Below are 19,454 nucleotides of genomic sequence, written 5' to 3' on the forward strand. Positions count from 1 at the left end.
TAAAATTTGGTTCAGCTCTTCTAGGTTGTTTGCATTTCAGCATTTTAGAATCACTTTATTATCTTCTACAAAAATTGTGCTGGAATTATTATTGGGATTGCATTGAATCTATAGATTATTTGAAGAAAATGAACTTCCTAATAATATTGAGTCTTCCAAACCACAAATATATGATGTCTGTTTAGATCTTAATTTCTGTGAGCGATGTTCTATAATTTGCAGTGAAGACATCTTGTACATCTTTTGTTAATTCTTAAGTATTTTATCTTTTTTGGAGTTGGTGCAAATGGAACTTTTACAAAGTTTTGGCTTCCAATTATTCACTATTGGTGTAAAAAACATAATTCGATTGATTAACTTGTATCCTGCAATCTTACTAAAGTCAACTGTTGTTTTAGTAGTCTTGTAAATTCCTTGGGGTTTTCAGTGTGAACAGTCATGTCATTTGCAAATAGAGACAGTTTTACTTAATCTTTACTGGCTGTTACACTTTTTCTTTCTTTTGCCTGCCTTCCAGCCACAGTTAGGGCCTCCAGCATAATGTTGAAAACAAGTGAGGCACGTGAGCATCTTTTCCTCCGTCTTAAAGTTCAACATATCACCATTGCGTACGTTAGCGGTAGGGTTTTTTGCTTGTTTTTTAAAACTTTCAGGTTCGGGGTACATGTGAAACTTTGTTACATAGGTGAACAGATTATTACATCACCCAAGTATTAAGCCCAGTACCCAGTAGTTATCTTTTCTGCTCCTCTCCCTCCTCCTACTCTCCACCATCTAGTAGACCCCAGTGTCTATCGTTCTCTTGTATTCATCGGTTCTCATAATTTAGTTCCCATTTAAAAGTGAGAACATTCAGTATTTGGTTTTCTGTTCCTGTGTTAGTTTGCTAAGGATAATAGCCTCTAGCACCATCCATGTTCCCGCAAAAGACATGATCTTGTTCTTTTTCATGGCTGCACAGTATCCCATGGTGTATATGTACCACATTTTTTTTAGCCAGTCTGTCATTGATGTCCATGTCTTTGCTATTGTGAGTAGTGCTGCAGTGAAAGTTTGTGCACATGTGTCTTTGTGGTGGAATGATTTATATTCCCCTAGGTATATAACTAGTAATGAGATTGGTGGGTCAAATGGTAGTTCTGCTTTTAGCTCTTTGAGGAATCACCATACTACTTTCTACAATGGTTGAACCCATTTATACTCCCAACAACAGTGTATAAGTGTTCCCTTTTCTCCATAACCTCACCAGCGTCTGTTTTTTGACTTTTTAATAACCATTCTGACAGGTGTGAGATGGTATCTCATTGTGGGTTTCTTTTGCATTTATTTAGTTCTGTTTATGTGATGAATCACATTTATTGATTGGTGTATGTTGAACCAGCCTTACATCCCCGGATGAAGCCTACTTGATTGTGGTGGATTAGCTTTTTAATGTGCTGCAGGATTCAGTTTTTAAGTATTTTGTTGAGGATTTTTGCATCAGTGTTCATCAAGGATATGGCCTGAAGCTTTCTTTTTTTGTCATCTCTCTGCCAGGTTTTGGTATAGGATGACGCTGGCCTCATAGAATGAGTTGGAGAGGAGTTCAGCCTCTTCAGTTTTTTTGGAATAGTTTCGGTAGAAATGGTACCAGCTCCTCTTTGTACATCTGTTAGCTGTAAGGTTTTCATAAATGCCCTTTATCAGATTGAGATTGTTCCTCTGGATTTTTAGTTTGCTAAGAGTTTTATGAATTGGTATTCAATTGGATCAGATATTTTATATGTCTGTTGAAATAATCATATAATTTTTCTCCTTCATTCTGTTAAATATAGAGAATTACATTTATTTATTTTTTGGATGTTAAACTAACCTTGCCTTCTTGAAATCATATTTGGTCATGATGTATTATCCTTTACAGCATCCTTTTCATATTCAATTTGCTATATTTTAAACAGGATTCTTGCATTTATGTTCATAAAGGATATTTGTGTCATTTTCTTTTTTTGTAATGTCTTTGTCAGGTTTTGGTATTAAGGTTATGCTGATCTCATAGTTGGGAGATGTTCACTCTATTTATTGAAAGAATTGTGTAAAATTGATATTGCTTCTTTCTTAAACGCTTGGTAGAATTTAGTGTATTTGGGCCTGGAGTTTTCTCAGTGGGAAGAGTTTTGGTAACAGATTGAATTTCTTTAATATATATTAAATAAGTATCTTTATATTTCTTATAAAGACCTATATATATAAATTTGGGAGGCCACTCAGATTTACTGTTTTATATTGTGTCAGAATATGGTGTGTGGTAAGATGTGTTTTTTGGGGGAATTTCTTGATTTCATGTAACCTACTGGATTAGTTTGCCTAAAGTTTTTTATAATTATTTTTTATTATCTTTATAAGATCTATAGGTTTTTTTTTTTAGCGATAACCTCTCTTGCATTTTTTATTATTGGTAATTTTATTGGTAATTATATTCTCTATTTCCTTGATCTGTCTGGAATAGGGTTTATCTATTTTTATGATTATTTGGCTTTGTTAATATACTCAATTCTTTGTTTTATGTTTCATTGATTTCTGCCTTTTATTATTTCCTTCCTTCTCTTCCCCTCAGGTTTACTTAGTCTTTTTTTTTTTTTTTTTTTTTTTTTTGTAGCTTCTCAAGGTGTATCCTTAGGTCAGTGATTTTAAACTGTCATTTTTAATATAAGCAGTTAAAGCTACAGATTTCCTTTTAAGTACTTGTAAAGTTTGTTAGTAGTTCAGAACCCTCAGGTTCAGTAATTTTCTAGAAGATCTCACAGAACTACTGAAAGCTATTATACTCACAGTTATAGTGTATCACTTGAAAGGATACAGATTAAAATCTGTATTAAAATTAAAAGCCATGGGAGAGATACAAGGGACAGAGTCCAGAAAATTTCCGAATGAGGAGTTTCCAGTTGTCCTCTCTGAAGTCATGGATGATGTTAACCCTCCTGGCAACAATGTGTGACAATAAGCACTGAGTATTCCAACCAGGGAAATTCAGTCAGGACATTCCAGGGGTTTGGAGGGATTTAAAAACAAGGTTAAATTCTTTACTACCTAGTCCTGTTTAGCTTCATTATTCCTCCATTCTGAATTGTTTCTAATTCCCTTCTGGAGTTCTTTGAATCATGAGATTTTTAGAAGTATGTGTTTAATATTCAAATATTAGGAATTTTACTAGATATCTTGTTGTTTTTCAGTTAATTCCATTGTGGTTAGAGAATGGATTGTTTGTGATTTCAATCCTTTTAAATTTGTGACTTGTGTGGCCTAGCATATGGTCTGTATTGGCAAATGTACCATATTCACAGAAGGTGATGTATTTTCTTCAGTTGTTAAGTGTTGTTTATCATAAATATTAATTAGGTCAAGACAGTTGATAGTTTGTTCAATTTGTCTGTCTTATATTTGTATAGTCCTATCAGTTGCTAATCAAGGAGTTTAAATCTCTTACTAAAATTGTAGAATTGTCTGTTTCTTCCTTTAATTTCCGTTGGTTTTGCTTGTGTATTTTAAGGCCCTGTTATTAAGTACACACATTTATGGTTCTTATAACTTTCTGGTGAATTAAATTTTTAGCTTTTTGAAATCTCTCTTTTTCTTTAGATAACTCTGTCTTGAAGTCTGTTTTATCATATGTTAATATAGGCACTTCAGCTTTCTTATGCTTACAGTTTATATACCTTTTTTTTTGCATTCATATGCTTTCATTCTGCCTTTATTTACAAAGTATATCACTCCCTTTGCATGAAGTAAGATTCATGCTCAGATTCTCAACATCATTTAGTGGTGGCCCAAGTCATATGTTTGCCTTTTAAATATGAGAAATCTGATTCTTACTAATTATTAATTAAAATCAGTTAACATACTACATTACTTTTATTAATTTTTTTAGTGGCTTTGCTTGGATTTTCTAGCTGTGTACCAGTATCTCCTGTAATGATTGTTTTACTAACTCATTAAGATTTTTTTCATTTTAAAGGTAATTTTGTGACTGAATAATACATTCACATGGCTTAAAATTTAAAAGCTATATGAAGATGAAAAGGTCTGCCTCTCGCCTCTTTCCCCCAGGTGTAAATCTCTCGTCAAGCAGCTAAAGCTATCGGTTTCCTGTGCATCCTAGTTTCTCCATATATAAGTAAATATGTATATTTTCTCCTCCTCTTACATCCCCCCAACTACCCGCACCCCGCCACCCACACAGGAGTAGAGTCTACACTATTCTGGACTTGTTTTTACTGCTTAACATTATATTCTGGAGCTTTTTCTGTTTCCATACCTGAAGACCTTTCTCATCATTTTATGGCTTATGGTATTCTCTTATTTGAATAAGAATGATTTATTTGACAAGTTTATTGTTACTAGATATAGTGATGGATGTTTTTAATTATTTGTTTTACAAACAATACAAACACATCGATTGTAAACATGGCAATATTTCTATAGGATAAATTTCTAAAAGTAGAATTATCAGGTCAGAGGTCATATATATTCATAGTTTTGATAGAAGTTGTGAAATTGTCCTTTTATAGAGGTAGTACCGTTGTACCCTCCACAGATTCGTATGACAGTTCCTGTTTTTCCCGTGTCCTCCTCAGTATGTAGTATGTTATCAAACTTAGATATTTGACAGTCTGATAATGTGAGAAGTAGTACATCAGCGTAGCTTTAATTTACATTTATCCTCTTGGGAGTAGTAGATAAACGTATTTTTGTGTATGTAAGAATTACTTGATTTTTTTTCTCTAAATTGTTTGCTTATTCTTGTTCCATGCATTAGAGAGAGGGCTGGAGGGTTTTACATCTTTTTCTTAGGGACTAGTAGTCTTTAAATGTGTTTGTGAAATTAGTCCTTTGGATTTAAGTTACAAATATTTTTTTTTCCTAGTTTTTAACGTTTTGACTTCTAGCCAAATTTATCAGTCTTTTTTTAATGGCTTCTCAGTATTATGTTACAGCTATATAGGTCTTTGTTATAAAAGAATTTCTCTAGAAGAATCTTGTGTTATAGTCTCATTTAAAAAAATCTTTAGGATATTTTCTGTTGTACTACCCATTTTCCCCCTTGCTATTTATTGAGTAATTTTTTAACCAATGATATTGGTTGAAGATATAAACTTTATTAAAAATAGTACCAAAGTTCTATTAATATACCGATTTTCATCTTTGTTTCACTGATCTTTCTGTTCTTGTACCAGTAACACCATATATTAATCAAGGTTTTATAATAGATTTTAAGATTTGTTGAAGATTGTGCACACTTATTCCTTATCTGTAGACTTTCTCTTTTTCTTCCTGGTTTTTTAAAGTAACTTTAGTTTCCTTTTCTAATTTCTGCATAAATATTTGAGTAAATGAATTAATTTTCTGTTGGCCTTTTCGTTGGGATTATGTTAAAGATAAAAGTATAGATAAACTTAGGAAGGAGATGATATCTTTGACTTGATTCTTTCTGCCAAGAACATGGCCTGTCTTCTTTTCATTTGGTAAAGTTGGACATTTGGATACTTCAGTTTTATTCCTGGGCATTTTATCTTTTTTTGTTTCTATTTCAGATATGGCCTTCTATTTCCTTGTATCATCTAATTGATTATTATTAGTTTAAATCAGAGACCAGCCATCTTTGCTGTAAAGGACCAGATAGTAAATACTTTAGGCTCTCTGGGCCGTCTACTTCCCAGCTCCACCACCGTATTACAGAGGCAGGTAGAAAGCAGCCACAAGTCATACATGAAGTGTGAATGAGTGTGGCTGTGTTCCACGAAAACTTCCTTTACAAAAATAGGTAGCAGGTCATATTTGAAAGCAGTCCAACAAAATTTCCAGCATACTTAGTTAAATGAAGGCAATCAGTATCTATATATTCATTTTCTACCTGGATACCTAACTGAAATCTTTTATTTATTGTTGGTATATTGTTCTTTATTCTTATTTATTTATTTATTTATTACATTTCCCTTGGATTTTCTAGATTTACCATCAGGTCGGTGGTAATTTTATTCTTTTCCTTCTAATTTTTTTTATCTCATAGTTTTTTTTCTTACATCTCCTGAAAAGTGTTAGCAGTAGTTATAATGATATGCTTATTTCCGACTTTAATGCGAATGATGTGTTTCCCCATTAGTCAGATTAATCGTTGACTTTTTGGATGAATAGAAGTATACTGTAAATCAAGGCTTGTGCTTGTAATCCCACCACTTTGGGAGGCTGAGGCAGGTGGATTGCTTTGAGCTCAAGAGTTTGAGACCAGCCCGGGCAATGTGGTGAAAACCTGTCTCCAAAAAATACAAAAATTAGCTGGGCGTGGTGGCGCGTGTCTGTGGTCCCAGCTACTTGGGAGGCTAAGGCTGGAGGATTGCTTGAGCCTGGGAAGGGGAGGTTGCAGTGAGCCGAGATTACGCCACTGCACTCCAGCCTGGGTGACAGAGTGAGATCCTGTCTCAAAAGAAAAAGAAAATATCTTATATAATTAAGAGTTATTTTTAAGAGTATATACTGATTTTTTTAAATGCCATCTTAAAAGAATCTGTAGAAATCATTTGACCCTTTACATCATAGATTTCTCTGTTTACTTTTCAGTAGCATACTAATAGTCAGAATAATGCTCTCCCTGCCCACCATCTGCCACCGCAAAGATGTCTGTGCCCTATAGATAGCCCCTTGAGCATGTGAATACATGGCAAAAGGAAATTAAGGCCACAAGTGGAAATAAGATTTTTAATAAACTGATTTTAAGATAGGGAGATTATCCTAAATTATTTGGGTGGACCCAGAGTTTCCTTGGAAGAGGCAATTGGAAAACAGAACCCAGGAGTTGACAGCATGAGAAGGACTTGGCCTGACGTTGTTGGCTTTGAAGATGGGAAGCGGGCCCCCTGCCAAGCAATGTATATAGACAGTCCCCGGAAACTGGAAAAGGCAGGAAAAGAGATTCTCCTTTAGAGCCTCTGACACCCAGTGAAATACATTTTGGACTTCTCAACTACAGAACTAGACAAATTGTGGTTGTTTTAAGCCACTACGTTTGGTAACTTACTATAGCAGCCGTAGAGAAGTTGTGTTCTCAGTTTTAGTGGGTATACTTCACCATTAATTGTAGTGTCAGTTTCAGTTCCGTTTGTCGTAGGAAACTGTCCGGTTGTTACTGTTTTACTCCAAGAGTTGGCAGTGGTTGTTTTTAATCATAATGGATGTTTTTGTGTGTTGATTATTTGATATTCATTAATTTTTTTTTCCTTTTGACTCGTTAATGAGGTCAGTTACATGAAATGCTTTTTTGATATTTACCTATTCTGACATGTTTGGAATGTATTCTACTTGGGTTATAATATTTTGATGTTCTGAGTTCTTTTGCTAATGTTTTGTTTTGGAACTTTGCATTTACATTCATAAGTGAGATTGGTTTCTAGTTTTTTTGTCCTTTCTGAGGAATTATTTTTTTAGAATGTTGTCCTTTCTCATGATTATTGTTTCAAGGTTTTATTTCATTCCGTCATGGCCAGTTTTGGAAATTTATATATTCCTATAAAATCGTAACGACACAATTTTGTTTGTATTGTATTTTGCTTCCCCCCTCCTCCCCCACCCTTTCCCTAATCCAGGCTTGATTTCTGGGGGAAGGAGTAAGTCCCAATATTGGTAAGGTATACCATTTTTCACATGTATAGCTTTATCATATGAAGGTTGAACACATTTTTATTTTTTATGTTTTGGCATGTTCAAGATGGTTTGGTATGTGGAAATCTTATCTTGGTATATGACATTTCCTTCCTTAAAAAGCTTGAATTAGTAATTCTGTTCTTCTTGGCCCTTAACCTTTTGGCAATTGCTGTCAGTGGTTTCAGGGGTTTTTAATACTTTTTTATTCCAGGCAAGTGAATGAATAGTCATCTCCCTGTATCCACAGGGGATTGGGTCCAGGATAATACCGCATGCTGCTCATGGATACCAAAATCAGTGGCTGCTGATGCCCAAGTCCTTGATACATAAAAGACATAGTATTTGCATATAACCTGTGCACATCCTCCTATATTTTAAATCATCTCTAAATTACTTATAATACCTAATTCTACGTAAATGCTACATAAATAGTTGTTACACTGTATTGCTCTTTAGTTGTATTGTTTTTGTTGTATTTTTTTTCCCCCAAATGTTTTCCATCTGCAGTTGTTTGAATCTGTAGATATGGAACTCACAGATATGGAGAGCCGACTGTATTTGGGAGAAATTGTTTAACCACAGGCAATAGTTTAATTGCACCTAAAATATTCATTCCAGCTCCCAGAAAACAAGCAATCTAACATCAATTATTATAGGATTCTTCTGTTTCTATTCCTGTAGCTTCATATTAAACCATTGGGTCAAGAACAAAAACAGTAATGTTTCCTATGCATTTCTGTATTGTGGTTAGCTCATTTGAAATGTATAAGTAGAAAAATGAAGTCAGTGTAATGTGGAAATCACATTGATTCACATGGTTTTTCCTATACTTGGGAGCAGACTGAGCCGTGGGAATAGGATTATAATCTTTAGCTGGAGAATAGAAAAGCTCTTGGCTCTTGAGCTACCTGTGAGCAAGGTGTTCTTTGTACTCTCTTAAGTAAGTTAAAAACAAGCACCTACACCGGGGCCTTCTGCCACAGAGAGATTCATTCCTAACCTAGTATGACTCTTTGCAGATGATTGATTTCGTTGTCTTCCTTACCCTAAAAGTATCTGTATGGTTTGGGCACCCACCAGCCCTATTTTAATTACAGTGTTGTCAGTTTGTACACTTTTACTGCTTGCTGTAGCTCTTGCCTACCTGAGCAATACAATTTAATGACTGCTCTTTTTCCCTGACAGAGGCCATTTACTTTAACCTTGAAACCAAGAGTATAGTTTTGCTCTAGAAAGGATAATTTTTTAATTGTTAAAGATTGCAAAAGTGTAAGTAAGGATTTTGGAGAAGAAATGTAGTAAATGTCTGTGGCTTTAATGTATTTTATTGATCCTAAAATATACTTTTCTCTACTTTTAACCTGTCTCAAATTTGGAATTATTTGCAATTGATGTACTTCACAATTTATTTGGCAGTGTTTTTTTTCTTTTTTCTTTTTAGGGGGCTAAATGTAATTACTGGGGCATCTTATAATTGATGATGTGTACTGGATTTGTGGAATACAGTATTTGCTAGTTAGATAAATTTTAGAATTTAAAATATCCTGGTTCTGACTTTGAGAAAACCTAGTCTTCAAATGGAGATACTGTAATCTTTCGATTTTGGAACTGTTTTTGAAAGTTCATGACACAGACTGTGACAAAGTTCTCTAAGTATTTTACAAGATGGAGATGTTACAAATTTTATCTTATTTTTATTTTGAGACAGAGTCTTGCTCTGTTGCCTAGGCTGGAGGGCAGTGGTGTGGCTCACTGCACATGGCATGCAGCCTCAACCTCCCAGGCTCAAGCAATTCTTCTACCTCGGCCTCCCCAGTAGCTGAAACTACAAGCACACGTCACCACGTCCAGCTAATTTTAAAAATTTTTTGTAGAGGCAGAGTCTCAAAAGTGGTCCTGAACTCCTGGGCTCAAGTGATCCTCTTGTGTCAGCCTTCCAAAGTGTTGGGATTACAGGCGTGAGCCACTGTCCCAGGCCTAAAATTAACATCTCTATACACAAAATACACATTTTCCCTTCCGCTTCACTGTCACTTTTACGACAAATCTAACAGTGGTTAGACTGGATCATTCTCTGACAGGGACAGCATTCCTCCCTACCCCACAGACTAATTTAAAGTAATTTTCCCAAATCCCTCTGAAAAACTGGCTAAAGTTGTGAACATTTCTTCAGAAGTAATGCTCACATCTCCTTACAATTCTTTTACAGTTTTCTGGTTTGCAGTTTTAGGCAATTACGCTTCTTGTTTTTGTTTTGTTTTGTTTTTAGCATATTGGTTAGAAACCAGAGAAGTGTTGAGTAAGATGATACTGCCTTGATTGCCACTTTAAGAATGCTTCTGTTTCACCATCAAATATGATTGCTGGTAGATGCTTTAAAAGTTTATTTGTATTTCTGTATTGCTAAGAGTTTTTCTTCTCCTAAAATCAGGATTGGGTTTAAAATTTTGAGATTCTTAGGTGGTGGTTCTTAGAGCATTTATTGAGATGATCATGCGAATTTTGTTCTTTGATCTTTTCATATGTTAAAATACATGAATACATGACTGTCTTAAAATCGAGCCATCCTTATTGTTGGAATACATTTCACATCATAGTGTTGGATTCAGTTTGCTTTTTTTCCTTCCAAAACATTTGAATTCATATTCAAAGTGAGAGTCTCTTGTGTTTTCAGGTTCTATAATCTGGTTGAGAAATTTGGAAGGTTTTTGTCTTCTTGAGGAAGGCAGCAATCAGTGTTTCCTTGATAGATGTGAAGTGCAGATATAATACATTTACATTTATCGTTATCACTCGTTTTGTCATTCTGCTCATCTTACATTTATTATGGTTTCCATGCATTTGGTTTATTTGTATATAATCATGGGGTACAAGTCCAGTTTTGCTACATGAATAAACTGCATTGTGGTGAAATCAGGGCCCCCAGAGCATCCATCACTAAAGCAGTGCACATGGTACCCACCAGACTGCCTCCTGTCATCCACCCCTCTACCCCTCCACCCCTCCACCCCTGCAAGTCTGCGTTGTCCATCATTCCACACTCTGCGTCCATGTGTACACATTATTGAGCTCCCGCTTACAAGTGAGAGCATGCAGTATTTGTCTTTCTGTGTCTGAGTAATTTCACTGAAGTGTTTTGGCTATTTGGGCTCTTTTTTGGTTCCATATGAACTTTAGGATTTTTTTTTCTACTTCTGTGAAAAATGATATTGGTATTTTACTGGGGATTACATTGAACCTCTAGATTGCTTTGGGCAGTGTGGTCATTTTAACTTTATTCATTCTTCTGATCCATGAGCATGGGGTGTTTTTCCATTTGTTTGTGTCATCTGCCATGTATTTCATCATTGTTTTGTAGTTTTCCTTGTAGAGATCTTTTGCCTCCTTGGTTGAATGTATTCCTAGGTATTTTATTACTTTATTTTATTTTGTAGTTATCGTAAATGGGATTGCCTTTTTGATTGGGTCTTTGGCCAGATCATTATTGGTGGATAGGAACACTACTGATTTCTGTACATTGATTTTGTATCCTGAAACTTTTCCTGAATTCATTTACCAACTGAGAGTTTTTTTTGTGGAGTCTTTAGAGTTTTTTAGATACAAGATCATATCATCAGCAAACGGGAATAATTTGACTTCTTCCTCTTTTCTAATTTGGGTGCCTTTTATTTTTTCCTCTTGCCTAATTGCTGTGGCAAGTCTTCCGGTATTGCGTTGAGTAAGAGTGGCTCTTCCGGTATTGTTCCGGTTCTTAGAGGGAATGCTTTTAACTTTTCCCCACTAACTATAATGTTGACTGTGGGTGTGTTATATATGGTCTTTTTTATGTTGAGATTCGTTTCTTCAAAGCCTAGTTTGTTGTGGACTTTTTATTATGAAAGGAGGCTGAATTTTATTGAATGTGTTTTCTGAGTCTATTGAGATGAGTCTATTGAAATAAGGCTTTTGACCTTATTTCTGTTTATGTAATGTATCACATTTATTGATTTGTGTATGTTGAACTATCTCCTTGCCTCCCCAGGATAAATCCCACAGGATCATGGGGTATTATATTTTTGATGGTGCTGTTGGATTCGATTTGCTAGTGTTTTCTTTAGATTTTTCTGTCTATGTTCATTAGTGATATTGGCCTGTAGTTTTATTATTTTGCTGTGTCCTTTGTGGTTTTGGTAGCAGGGTAATACTGGCCTCCATTCCTCAACACATGTTAATCCTCATCTGTTTCAGGAATTCACATTAAGCCTCACTGCTCCCTTTATGTTAATGTGTTACTGTTTTTCCTAAAATGAAGTGTATTGGCATGCATGGAACAATATGTGGTACCAAATATTTCTTTTAAATTTACTACTGAAATAATAAGTATTTGAAGGGTAGATAGGGAGATATGTGCACACTAATAATATTTGTTCAACGGTTTGGTATTAAGAACCTTGTACTAAATATTTTATTAAATACTTAGTTTTTGGCCTTAATTTTAGTTATTTTGGATTTTCTAATAGATTCAAGAATCTGCATCATTTCCATAATCAGAAAATTGTTTCTAAAGAAAGATATCTGGAAATTATCTAACAGCAGTGAAGTAGTAATTTAGTCACATTCCTATATGTAAGTCATAGTAGTGAGTAAGTAAATAATATTGCTGATATTGTTAACCAAGATTAAGGGCAGCGTAAAGTTTTATGTCAAAGATAGTGGCCTGAAAAATGTAAACAAGGATGGGAAAATGTTTTTAGAATGTTCTTACTATAATCATTTAAAAATATGTTTCCTCCTTCATCCCTAACCCTCCTCGTCACCACTTTGTAATTCTTCTTAGTCTAAGTATTAGGTAAGTTAGACTTGGACCATCCTTAGGGGGGCATTAGTTTTCTACATTCTACTTTATTGGCAAACTGGTTTTATATGAAGTTTTCAGTGTTACAAAAAATTGGAAATAGGTTGAGATAAACCTTTAGATAACAAGAAATAGAGATGAATATTGCTGTGTAATGTAATGATGGCCTTGAAAGCTACTTGGAAGTGCTTTCTCAATTAATAAATGTAATGAACCCAAGGTTTCTCTTTTTTGAATAATTACAGGTTAAGCATCCTATATCCAAAGTGCTTGGGACCAGAAGTGTTTTGGATTTTTGAATTTTTCAGATTTGGGGATATTTGCATATACATAATGAGATATGTTGGGGATGGGACCCAGATCTAAACATGAAATTTGTTTCATGTACACATTATACACGTAGCCTGAAGGACTTCATATACACTATTTTTGTGCATGAAACAGTGTTGTGACTACAACCCATCACATGAGGTCAGATATGGAATTTTTCACTTGTGATATGTTGGTGCTCAAAAAGTTTTGAAAATTGGAGCATTTCGGATTTTGGATTTTTGGATTAGGGACGCTCAACCTGTAATAGAGAATATACTTTAGATTTGGTAACTGTTTTTATAAAAGGTTTTCTTAAAGGTACAAGTATAAGGGAACTCAGAAACTTTAAGAGATTCCCATTGGCTAGAGATATGTAAATTTCAGGTTCAGAGATGATTTTTTCAGTAGATTTTATCATCAGATATGTGTAATCCATCAGTTTATCGTGATAATTTTTATAATAATTCAAAGATACTCATATACTGTAAAATTTACTCTTTTAAAGTATACAGTTATGTGTGCAGGGTTGTGCACCTACCACCACTAACTAATTTCAGAAGGTTTTCATCATCCCAGAAAGAAATTCCATATCCATTAGCAGTTGATACCATTTCTCCCTCTTGAGTGAAATTGCTGGGTCTTAAGATACTTCATGTAACTTTTTGAGGAACCGTCAAACCGTTTTCCAGAGGGAATGTGCCGTTTTACATTCCCATCAGTAATGTACGAGAGTTCCCATTTTTCCACATTCTTGACAACACCTGTCGGTCTTTTTTTTTATTATGGTCCTCATGTTGGATGTGAAGTAGTATCTCATTATGGATTTGATTTGCATTTATGTAATGACTAATGATGTTAAACATCCTTCCATGTGCTTATTGGCTATTCGTATATCTTCTTTGGGAAAATGTTTAAATCTTTTGCCCATTTTTAAATTGACTTGTTGAGCTGTAAATTGTCTTCTGGACACTAGACCCTTATCAAATATATTATTTGTAGTGTTTTTCTCCTCATGCTTTGGGTTGTCCTTTTTTTTTTTTTTTTTTTTTTTTTTGAGACTGAGTCTCGCTGTGTCACCCAGGCTGGAGTACAGTGGCCCGGTCTTGACTCACTGCAACCTCTGCCTCCCGGCTTCAAACGATTCTCCTGCGTCAGCCTCCCGAGTAGTTGGGACTACAGGCACCCGCCACCACACCTGGCTAATTTTTGTATTTTAAGTAGAGATGGGGTTTGACTATATTGGCCAGGCTAGTCTCGAACTCCTGACCTCGTAATCTGCCCACCTCAGCCCCCCTGAAGGGCTGGGATTACAGGTGTGAGCCACCGCACCTGGCCGCTTTGGGTTGTCTTTTCACTTTCTTGATAGTGGCTTTTGATGAACAAAAGTTTTTGTTTTTGTTTTTGTTTTTTTGATGAGTCCAATTTATGTTTTTTCTTTGGTTGCTGATGCTTTGGATGTCATATCTAACATACCATTTCGTAATCCTGAGGTCACAAAGATTTACACTTACGGTTTTCTAACTGTAGCTCATATTTAATTTTAGTTAATTTTGTGTTAATTTTTGTACGTAGTGTAAGAAAAGGGTCTAATTTCATGGTTTTGCATCCAGTTGTCCCAATATCATTTGTTTAAAAAAAAAAAAAAAAAAAAGATTGTTTCTCCCTGGCACACATGTCCAAAATCAATTTACTATAAATGTAAGGATCTATTTCTGGACTCTTCAGTTCCATTGATCTATATATCTATATTTATTCCAGTACCGTAGTCTTGATTAATGTAGCTTTGTCGTAAGTTTCAAAATCAGGAGGTGTGAGCCCTCTACTTTGTTGTTCATTTTCAAGATTATTTTGGCTATTCTGCATTCCTCGCAATCCCATGTGGATATTAGGATCAGCTTGTCAGCCTCTGTGGGGGGAAAGTGCCTGATGGAATTTTGACAGAGATTGCATTGAATGCTATATGGAAACTAATTGATCACCTTAGGAGATGACAGGGAGCCAATTTTTCAAATCTGTCTTGGAAACTAGTAAGTAAAGGTATTTTCCTGTTTCATCTGTGTGAACCACACCAACGGATGCCCACGTCGTAGGCGAAGTGTCTCTTTATACATGTATTCCATTGCATTGGTGAAAAATGAATAGCGAATTAGTTTGTCACAATTTTTGCAAATCCCAGTGAATGAATTAGTTTAGGCATTGAATATCAAGAGCTGCTAACTTTACAAAAAGAGAGACAAGCATATGCTTTCTGATAAAATAACACCACCACCTGTACTCTCACCAAAAGGACGGAACGTGAGACTAATCAATTTGTTGTGTCCAGCTGCCAGTTTGCAGGAAATAAGGAAGCAAAAGGACCACATTGAAGAACCCCATGATGTTGCAGTCATTTTACTGGAACCTCTTTAGGTCAAATGCCTTGAGTTTTTCCGTAATTATAGAAAATAAAAAAGGATCAAGAGGGAACTTATAGATTAAAAGCTACTTAAAAGACATAATTTTAAAATTATTTCTTTCCTTTTCAGAATGAGGCTTTTTTTAAATTTTAATTCCTTTCACGTCCCTCCAAATTACATACGTACATTCATAGACGTGGATACACACATACACATATATAATGATACATACATACACTGTTGCTTTAAAATGTTTAAACAATGCATTTATATAAAATTTTAAATATATTTAGGTACATATATAGTTTTATGTAGAAAATACATATCATGTGTATATAAGTATCTATAGCTTTGAAAGATCCTTTCCTCATTCAGTTATCTATATTTTTACTTTGTCCTATTAGAAGATGTAAATTTTTGATCAATTTAACTTCTATGCAGAATTTCCTACGATGGGTGTGTCTCATTTCTTTAGACATTTTGTTAGTTGATTGAAAGGCAGTTTATTGTCAGTTTTTTAAAATCCAAACTGTAGTGAATATCCTTATCCGTGTATCTCTTCTAAAGTATATCCTAAGTTGTTGAGTACCTGTAGAGTTTCAAAAGACGGCACCAAATTTCCTTCGTTATATCTACTCCTGAGAGTACTTAACTTGTGCTTCCACTCAACTGAGTATGTAAACTGTGTTAGGTTTTCTGTGTTTATGTTAACTTCAGCCCTGCTTACAGGATAAAGTTAGAGAACCTTTTTTTATTGGTTTGGAAAACACCTGTGAAAAAACTATTCTTGTATCATGTTGAATAAGGTAATGTTGATATAAACCAGATTGCTGTTTTCCATGTGATTGTACCATTTTACAGAAGGACGTTGTTTAAAAAGTGATACTGGAGGTTGTATAGTAACTTTCAGCATTCAAGCCCATAGTTACAATTCTTTTTTTTTTTTTTTTTTTTTTTCTTTTTTTGGTATGCATTTACAAACGTACATTTTTCCTCCCATCTATACAACAGATAACTGGTATTCCTCCTTAATACTGCTTAATACTGTCTCTCAGCTGATGCTGGGTTTTTTGTTTGTTTGTTTCTTCTCACTAAAGAAGTTGAGCATTTTTCCCTCTAAGTTTACTGACCCGTTTTTTTCCTACTTTGAAGTTCAGGGGGTGCATACGCAGGTTTGTGACTTGGGTAAACTGTGTGTCACTGAGGCTTGGCGTAGGAATGATCCTGTCACGAAGGGAGTGAGCACAGTACCCGACAGGTAGCCATCCACCCCACACCCCTTCCACCTCCCCACTCAAGCAGTCCCGTGTTGATTGTTCCCCTGTGTGCCCGTGTGTATTCAATGTTTAGCTCCCACTTACAAGTGGGAACATAATAATACTTTGTTTTCTGTTCCTGTGTTAGTTCACTTAGGATAATGACCTCCAGTTTTATCCATGTTGCCACAGAGGACATGATTTAATTCTTTTTTATGACTGCATAGTATTCTGTGGTGTATATATACCACATTTTCTTTATCCATTCCACCATTGGTGGACATCTTGGTTGTTTCCATTCCTTTACTATTGTGAATAGCACTGCAGTGAACACGCATGTGTCTTTTTGATAGAATGATTTATTTATTTATTCATTTGTTGATTGATTGATTGGTTTTGTTCCCAGTAGTAGGATTACTGGGTACTGACCCACTTGTATGCCTTTTTTTAAAAATATCACTTTGTGTTTGCTATTTTTATTTAAATCATTGATAAGAGCAACTTAATAAACCTTGGTTTCTTATTGAAATTCTTTTTTTATTGTGCCTTGTTTTGTGTCTTTTCTTTATGAGTAGGTTTATTTCAGGGTGATGGGAAAGAGAATATTTTTTTTCAGTGTGGCTTTATTTATGCCATCGGCCTTCTCAGCTTGGTGTGAGGAAGCTTTTTTTTAATTATAGTAATTTTTTAGAAACAGATTGCATAGAGGTGTGTGTGTGAGAGAGAGAGAGAGAGATTATAGTTAAAATAAAAAATGCTATTGTCTGCTGAACTAATTTTCAGGTAGAAATTAAAATGGCTGACTTTAAAAAATTTTGTATACAAGTTAACGGAGTAAGAAAACCAGACTAAGGTGCATAACTTGGGCTTTTCACGTTGACTTTATTTAAATAATTGTATCTTAGAGATACATGATTCAGCTAACATTGTGTAAGAAGTGAGCAGTCCAATATTCAGGCTTCTCTATCACCTAGCTTTGAGTTATTTTTAATGTTTAAATTAAATAATTTTATTAAATTATTGGCATTATTTCTAAAATAAAATCCTATTTCTCAGATCTGATGTATTAAACCATAAATATACTTTTTATATTACTAAATGTTGAGTATTTGGCTAGTTATGAAAACCATGATTTGAATTAAACTCACTTTGCTTATCAGGGCTTTTTCATATTTATTTTCTTTACTTTACAGAAGTACAGGTACCAGGATGAAGACACACCTCCTCAAGAGCACATTTCCCCACAAATCACGAATGAAGTGGTGGGTCCCGAGCTGGTTCACGTCTCAGAGAAGAACTTATCAGAGATTGAGAATGTCCATGGATTTGTTTCTCATTCTCATATTTCACCAATAAAGGTAGGATAGTATCTATTTCTTATCGTTATGAATTACATATTACTTTTGTCAGACATACAGCTCATGCTCGGAGAGAAGTTTTCTTTCATGTAGGTTCTCCCCACCCCCCACCCCCCATTGTAGTATCATAGTCATGGAGAATTTCAAGGTGCTCATTAGTACTCAGGAAAACGGAAAACATTTTTAAATACATATTTTATAAATGAATGTTATTCAGTGATGCTATCTTTAAGTCTAAAAATTCCCATGAAGGAAATAACTATTAAATTTCAAATACAACACACTGAAATATTTTCAAACACTTGCTTTTAAATATTAGTTGGTATAGAAAAAGTGTATTTCCAGCACTTTGGAAGGCTGAGACGGGAGAATCACTTGAGGTCAAGAGTTTGAGACAAGCCTGGCCAATATGGTGAAATCCCATCTCTACTAAAAATACAAAAAAATTAACCAGGCGTGATGACGCACGCCTGTAGTCCCAGCTACTCGGGAGGCTGAGGCAGGAGAATCACTTGAGCCTGGGAGGCGGAGGTTGCAGTGAGCCTAGATTACGCCACTGCACTCCAGCCTGGGCGACAGAGCAAGACTCCATTTCCAAAAAGAAAAAGAGCCGTTAACATTATCTTTAAATTCCAAATATGTGACCTTTCCTGATCCTGTCATCTCTCCCCTCAGAAGTAACTATAATCCTGAGTTTATTTACCCTTCTTACTAGAGTTCTACTATATATTTAGATGGCTGATCAATTGTTTTGCATATTTTGGACTTTATGTAAATGGACTCATACTGTATCTTACCTTTAACTTGCACTTTTTACTCAGTATCACATTCCTCAGGTTGATTAACTTCACTGCTTCAGAGTTTTCTATTTTATGAATATACTACAATTTATTTTACTTTTGATGGATATGGATTTATTTTCAAGTTATTACTAGTATAAAAAGTGCTTCTAAAAACACAGGTTATATATACATCTTTGTGAATGATGCCAGAGTGTTTCTCAGTAGCTGTGTCATTTCCAGTTTCAGCAGCAACATCTAATGTTTTTAGTTGATCCATGTTCTCATCAATTGGTATTCTTATTTTTGGCATTGTTTTGGTTTTGAAATGGTATCTGATTGTGATTTTAATGGGAATTTTATTAGGGAGGTATGATATATTTATTGATCCTTTAGGTTTCCTTATCTGTTACGGGCCCATTTAAGATTTTTGCTCGTTTTTGTATTGGGTTGTTCTTTTTATTAATTTGTATTTCTTTATATATTCTGAATACTAATCCTTTATTGGTTGTGTGTATTTAGCTTAAGGATAATTTCTTACTAGTAAAATTTACCTGGATTTTGTAATTCTCTTTGAGGAGTGATAACATACTACTGGTTAAAATTTTTAGTGATTATAGTACGATTCAAATTTTCTATCAGCTAATTTTGCTAGGCTATTTTTTTTGAGTAATTTTTAACATTTCAGATGTATTTTCAAATTATTATTTATGATACCCTGCTAATACCTTTTAATATCTGTAGCATATGTAGGCATGGCCCCTTTTTTATTCATAATATCGTTTATTTCAGACTCTTTGTTTTCCTTCAGCATTCTTGCCAAAAGTGTCCATTTCAAAGATGGTCTT

The 19,454-nt window shown here is 34.7% G+C and overlaps 1 protein-coding gene across 16 annotated transcripts in view; it reads left to right on the forward strand.

The window, feature by feature from the left end:
* DLG1 (discs large MAGUK scaffold protein 1) overlaps positions 1-19,454 on the forward strand; it is a 276,922-nt gene that overhangs the window by 88,735 nt on the left and 168,733 nt on the right. For all 16 annotated transcript variants that reach the window (XM_008009612.3, XM_008009616.3, XM_038003103.2 and 13 more), the window contains exon 5: positions 17,663-17,827. In XM_008009612.3, coding sequence (XP_008007803.1) covers positions 17,663-17,827 — 165 coding nt within the window. The remainder of the gene's footprint in view (positions 1-17,662; positions 17,828-19,454) is intronic.

Source organism: Chlorocebus sabaeus, chromosome 15 (genome assembly GCF_047675955.1).
Source record: "Chlorocebus sabaeus isolate Y175 chromosome 15, mChlSab1.0.hap1, whole genome shotgun sequence".
In the NCBI taxonomy this organism is placed as follows: Eukaryota; Metazoa; Chordata; class Mammalia; order Primates; family Cercopithecidae; genus Chlorocebus; species Chlorocebus sabaeus.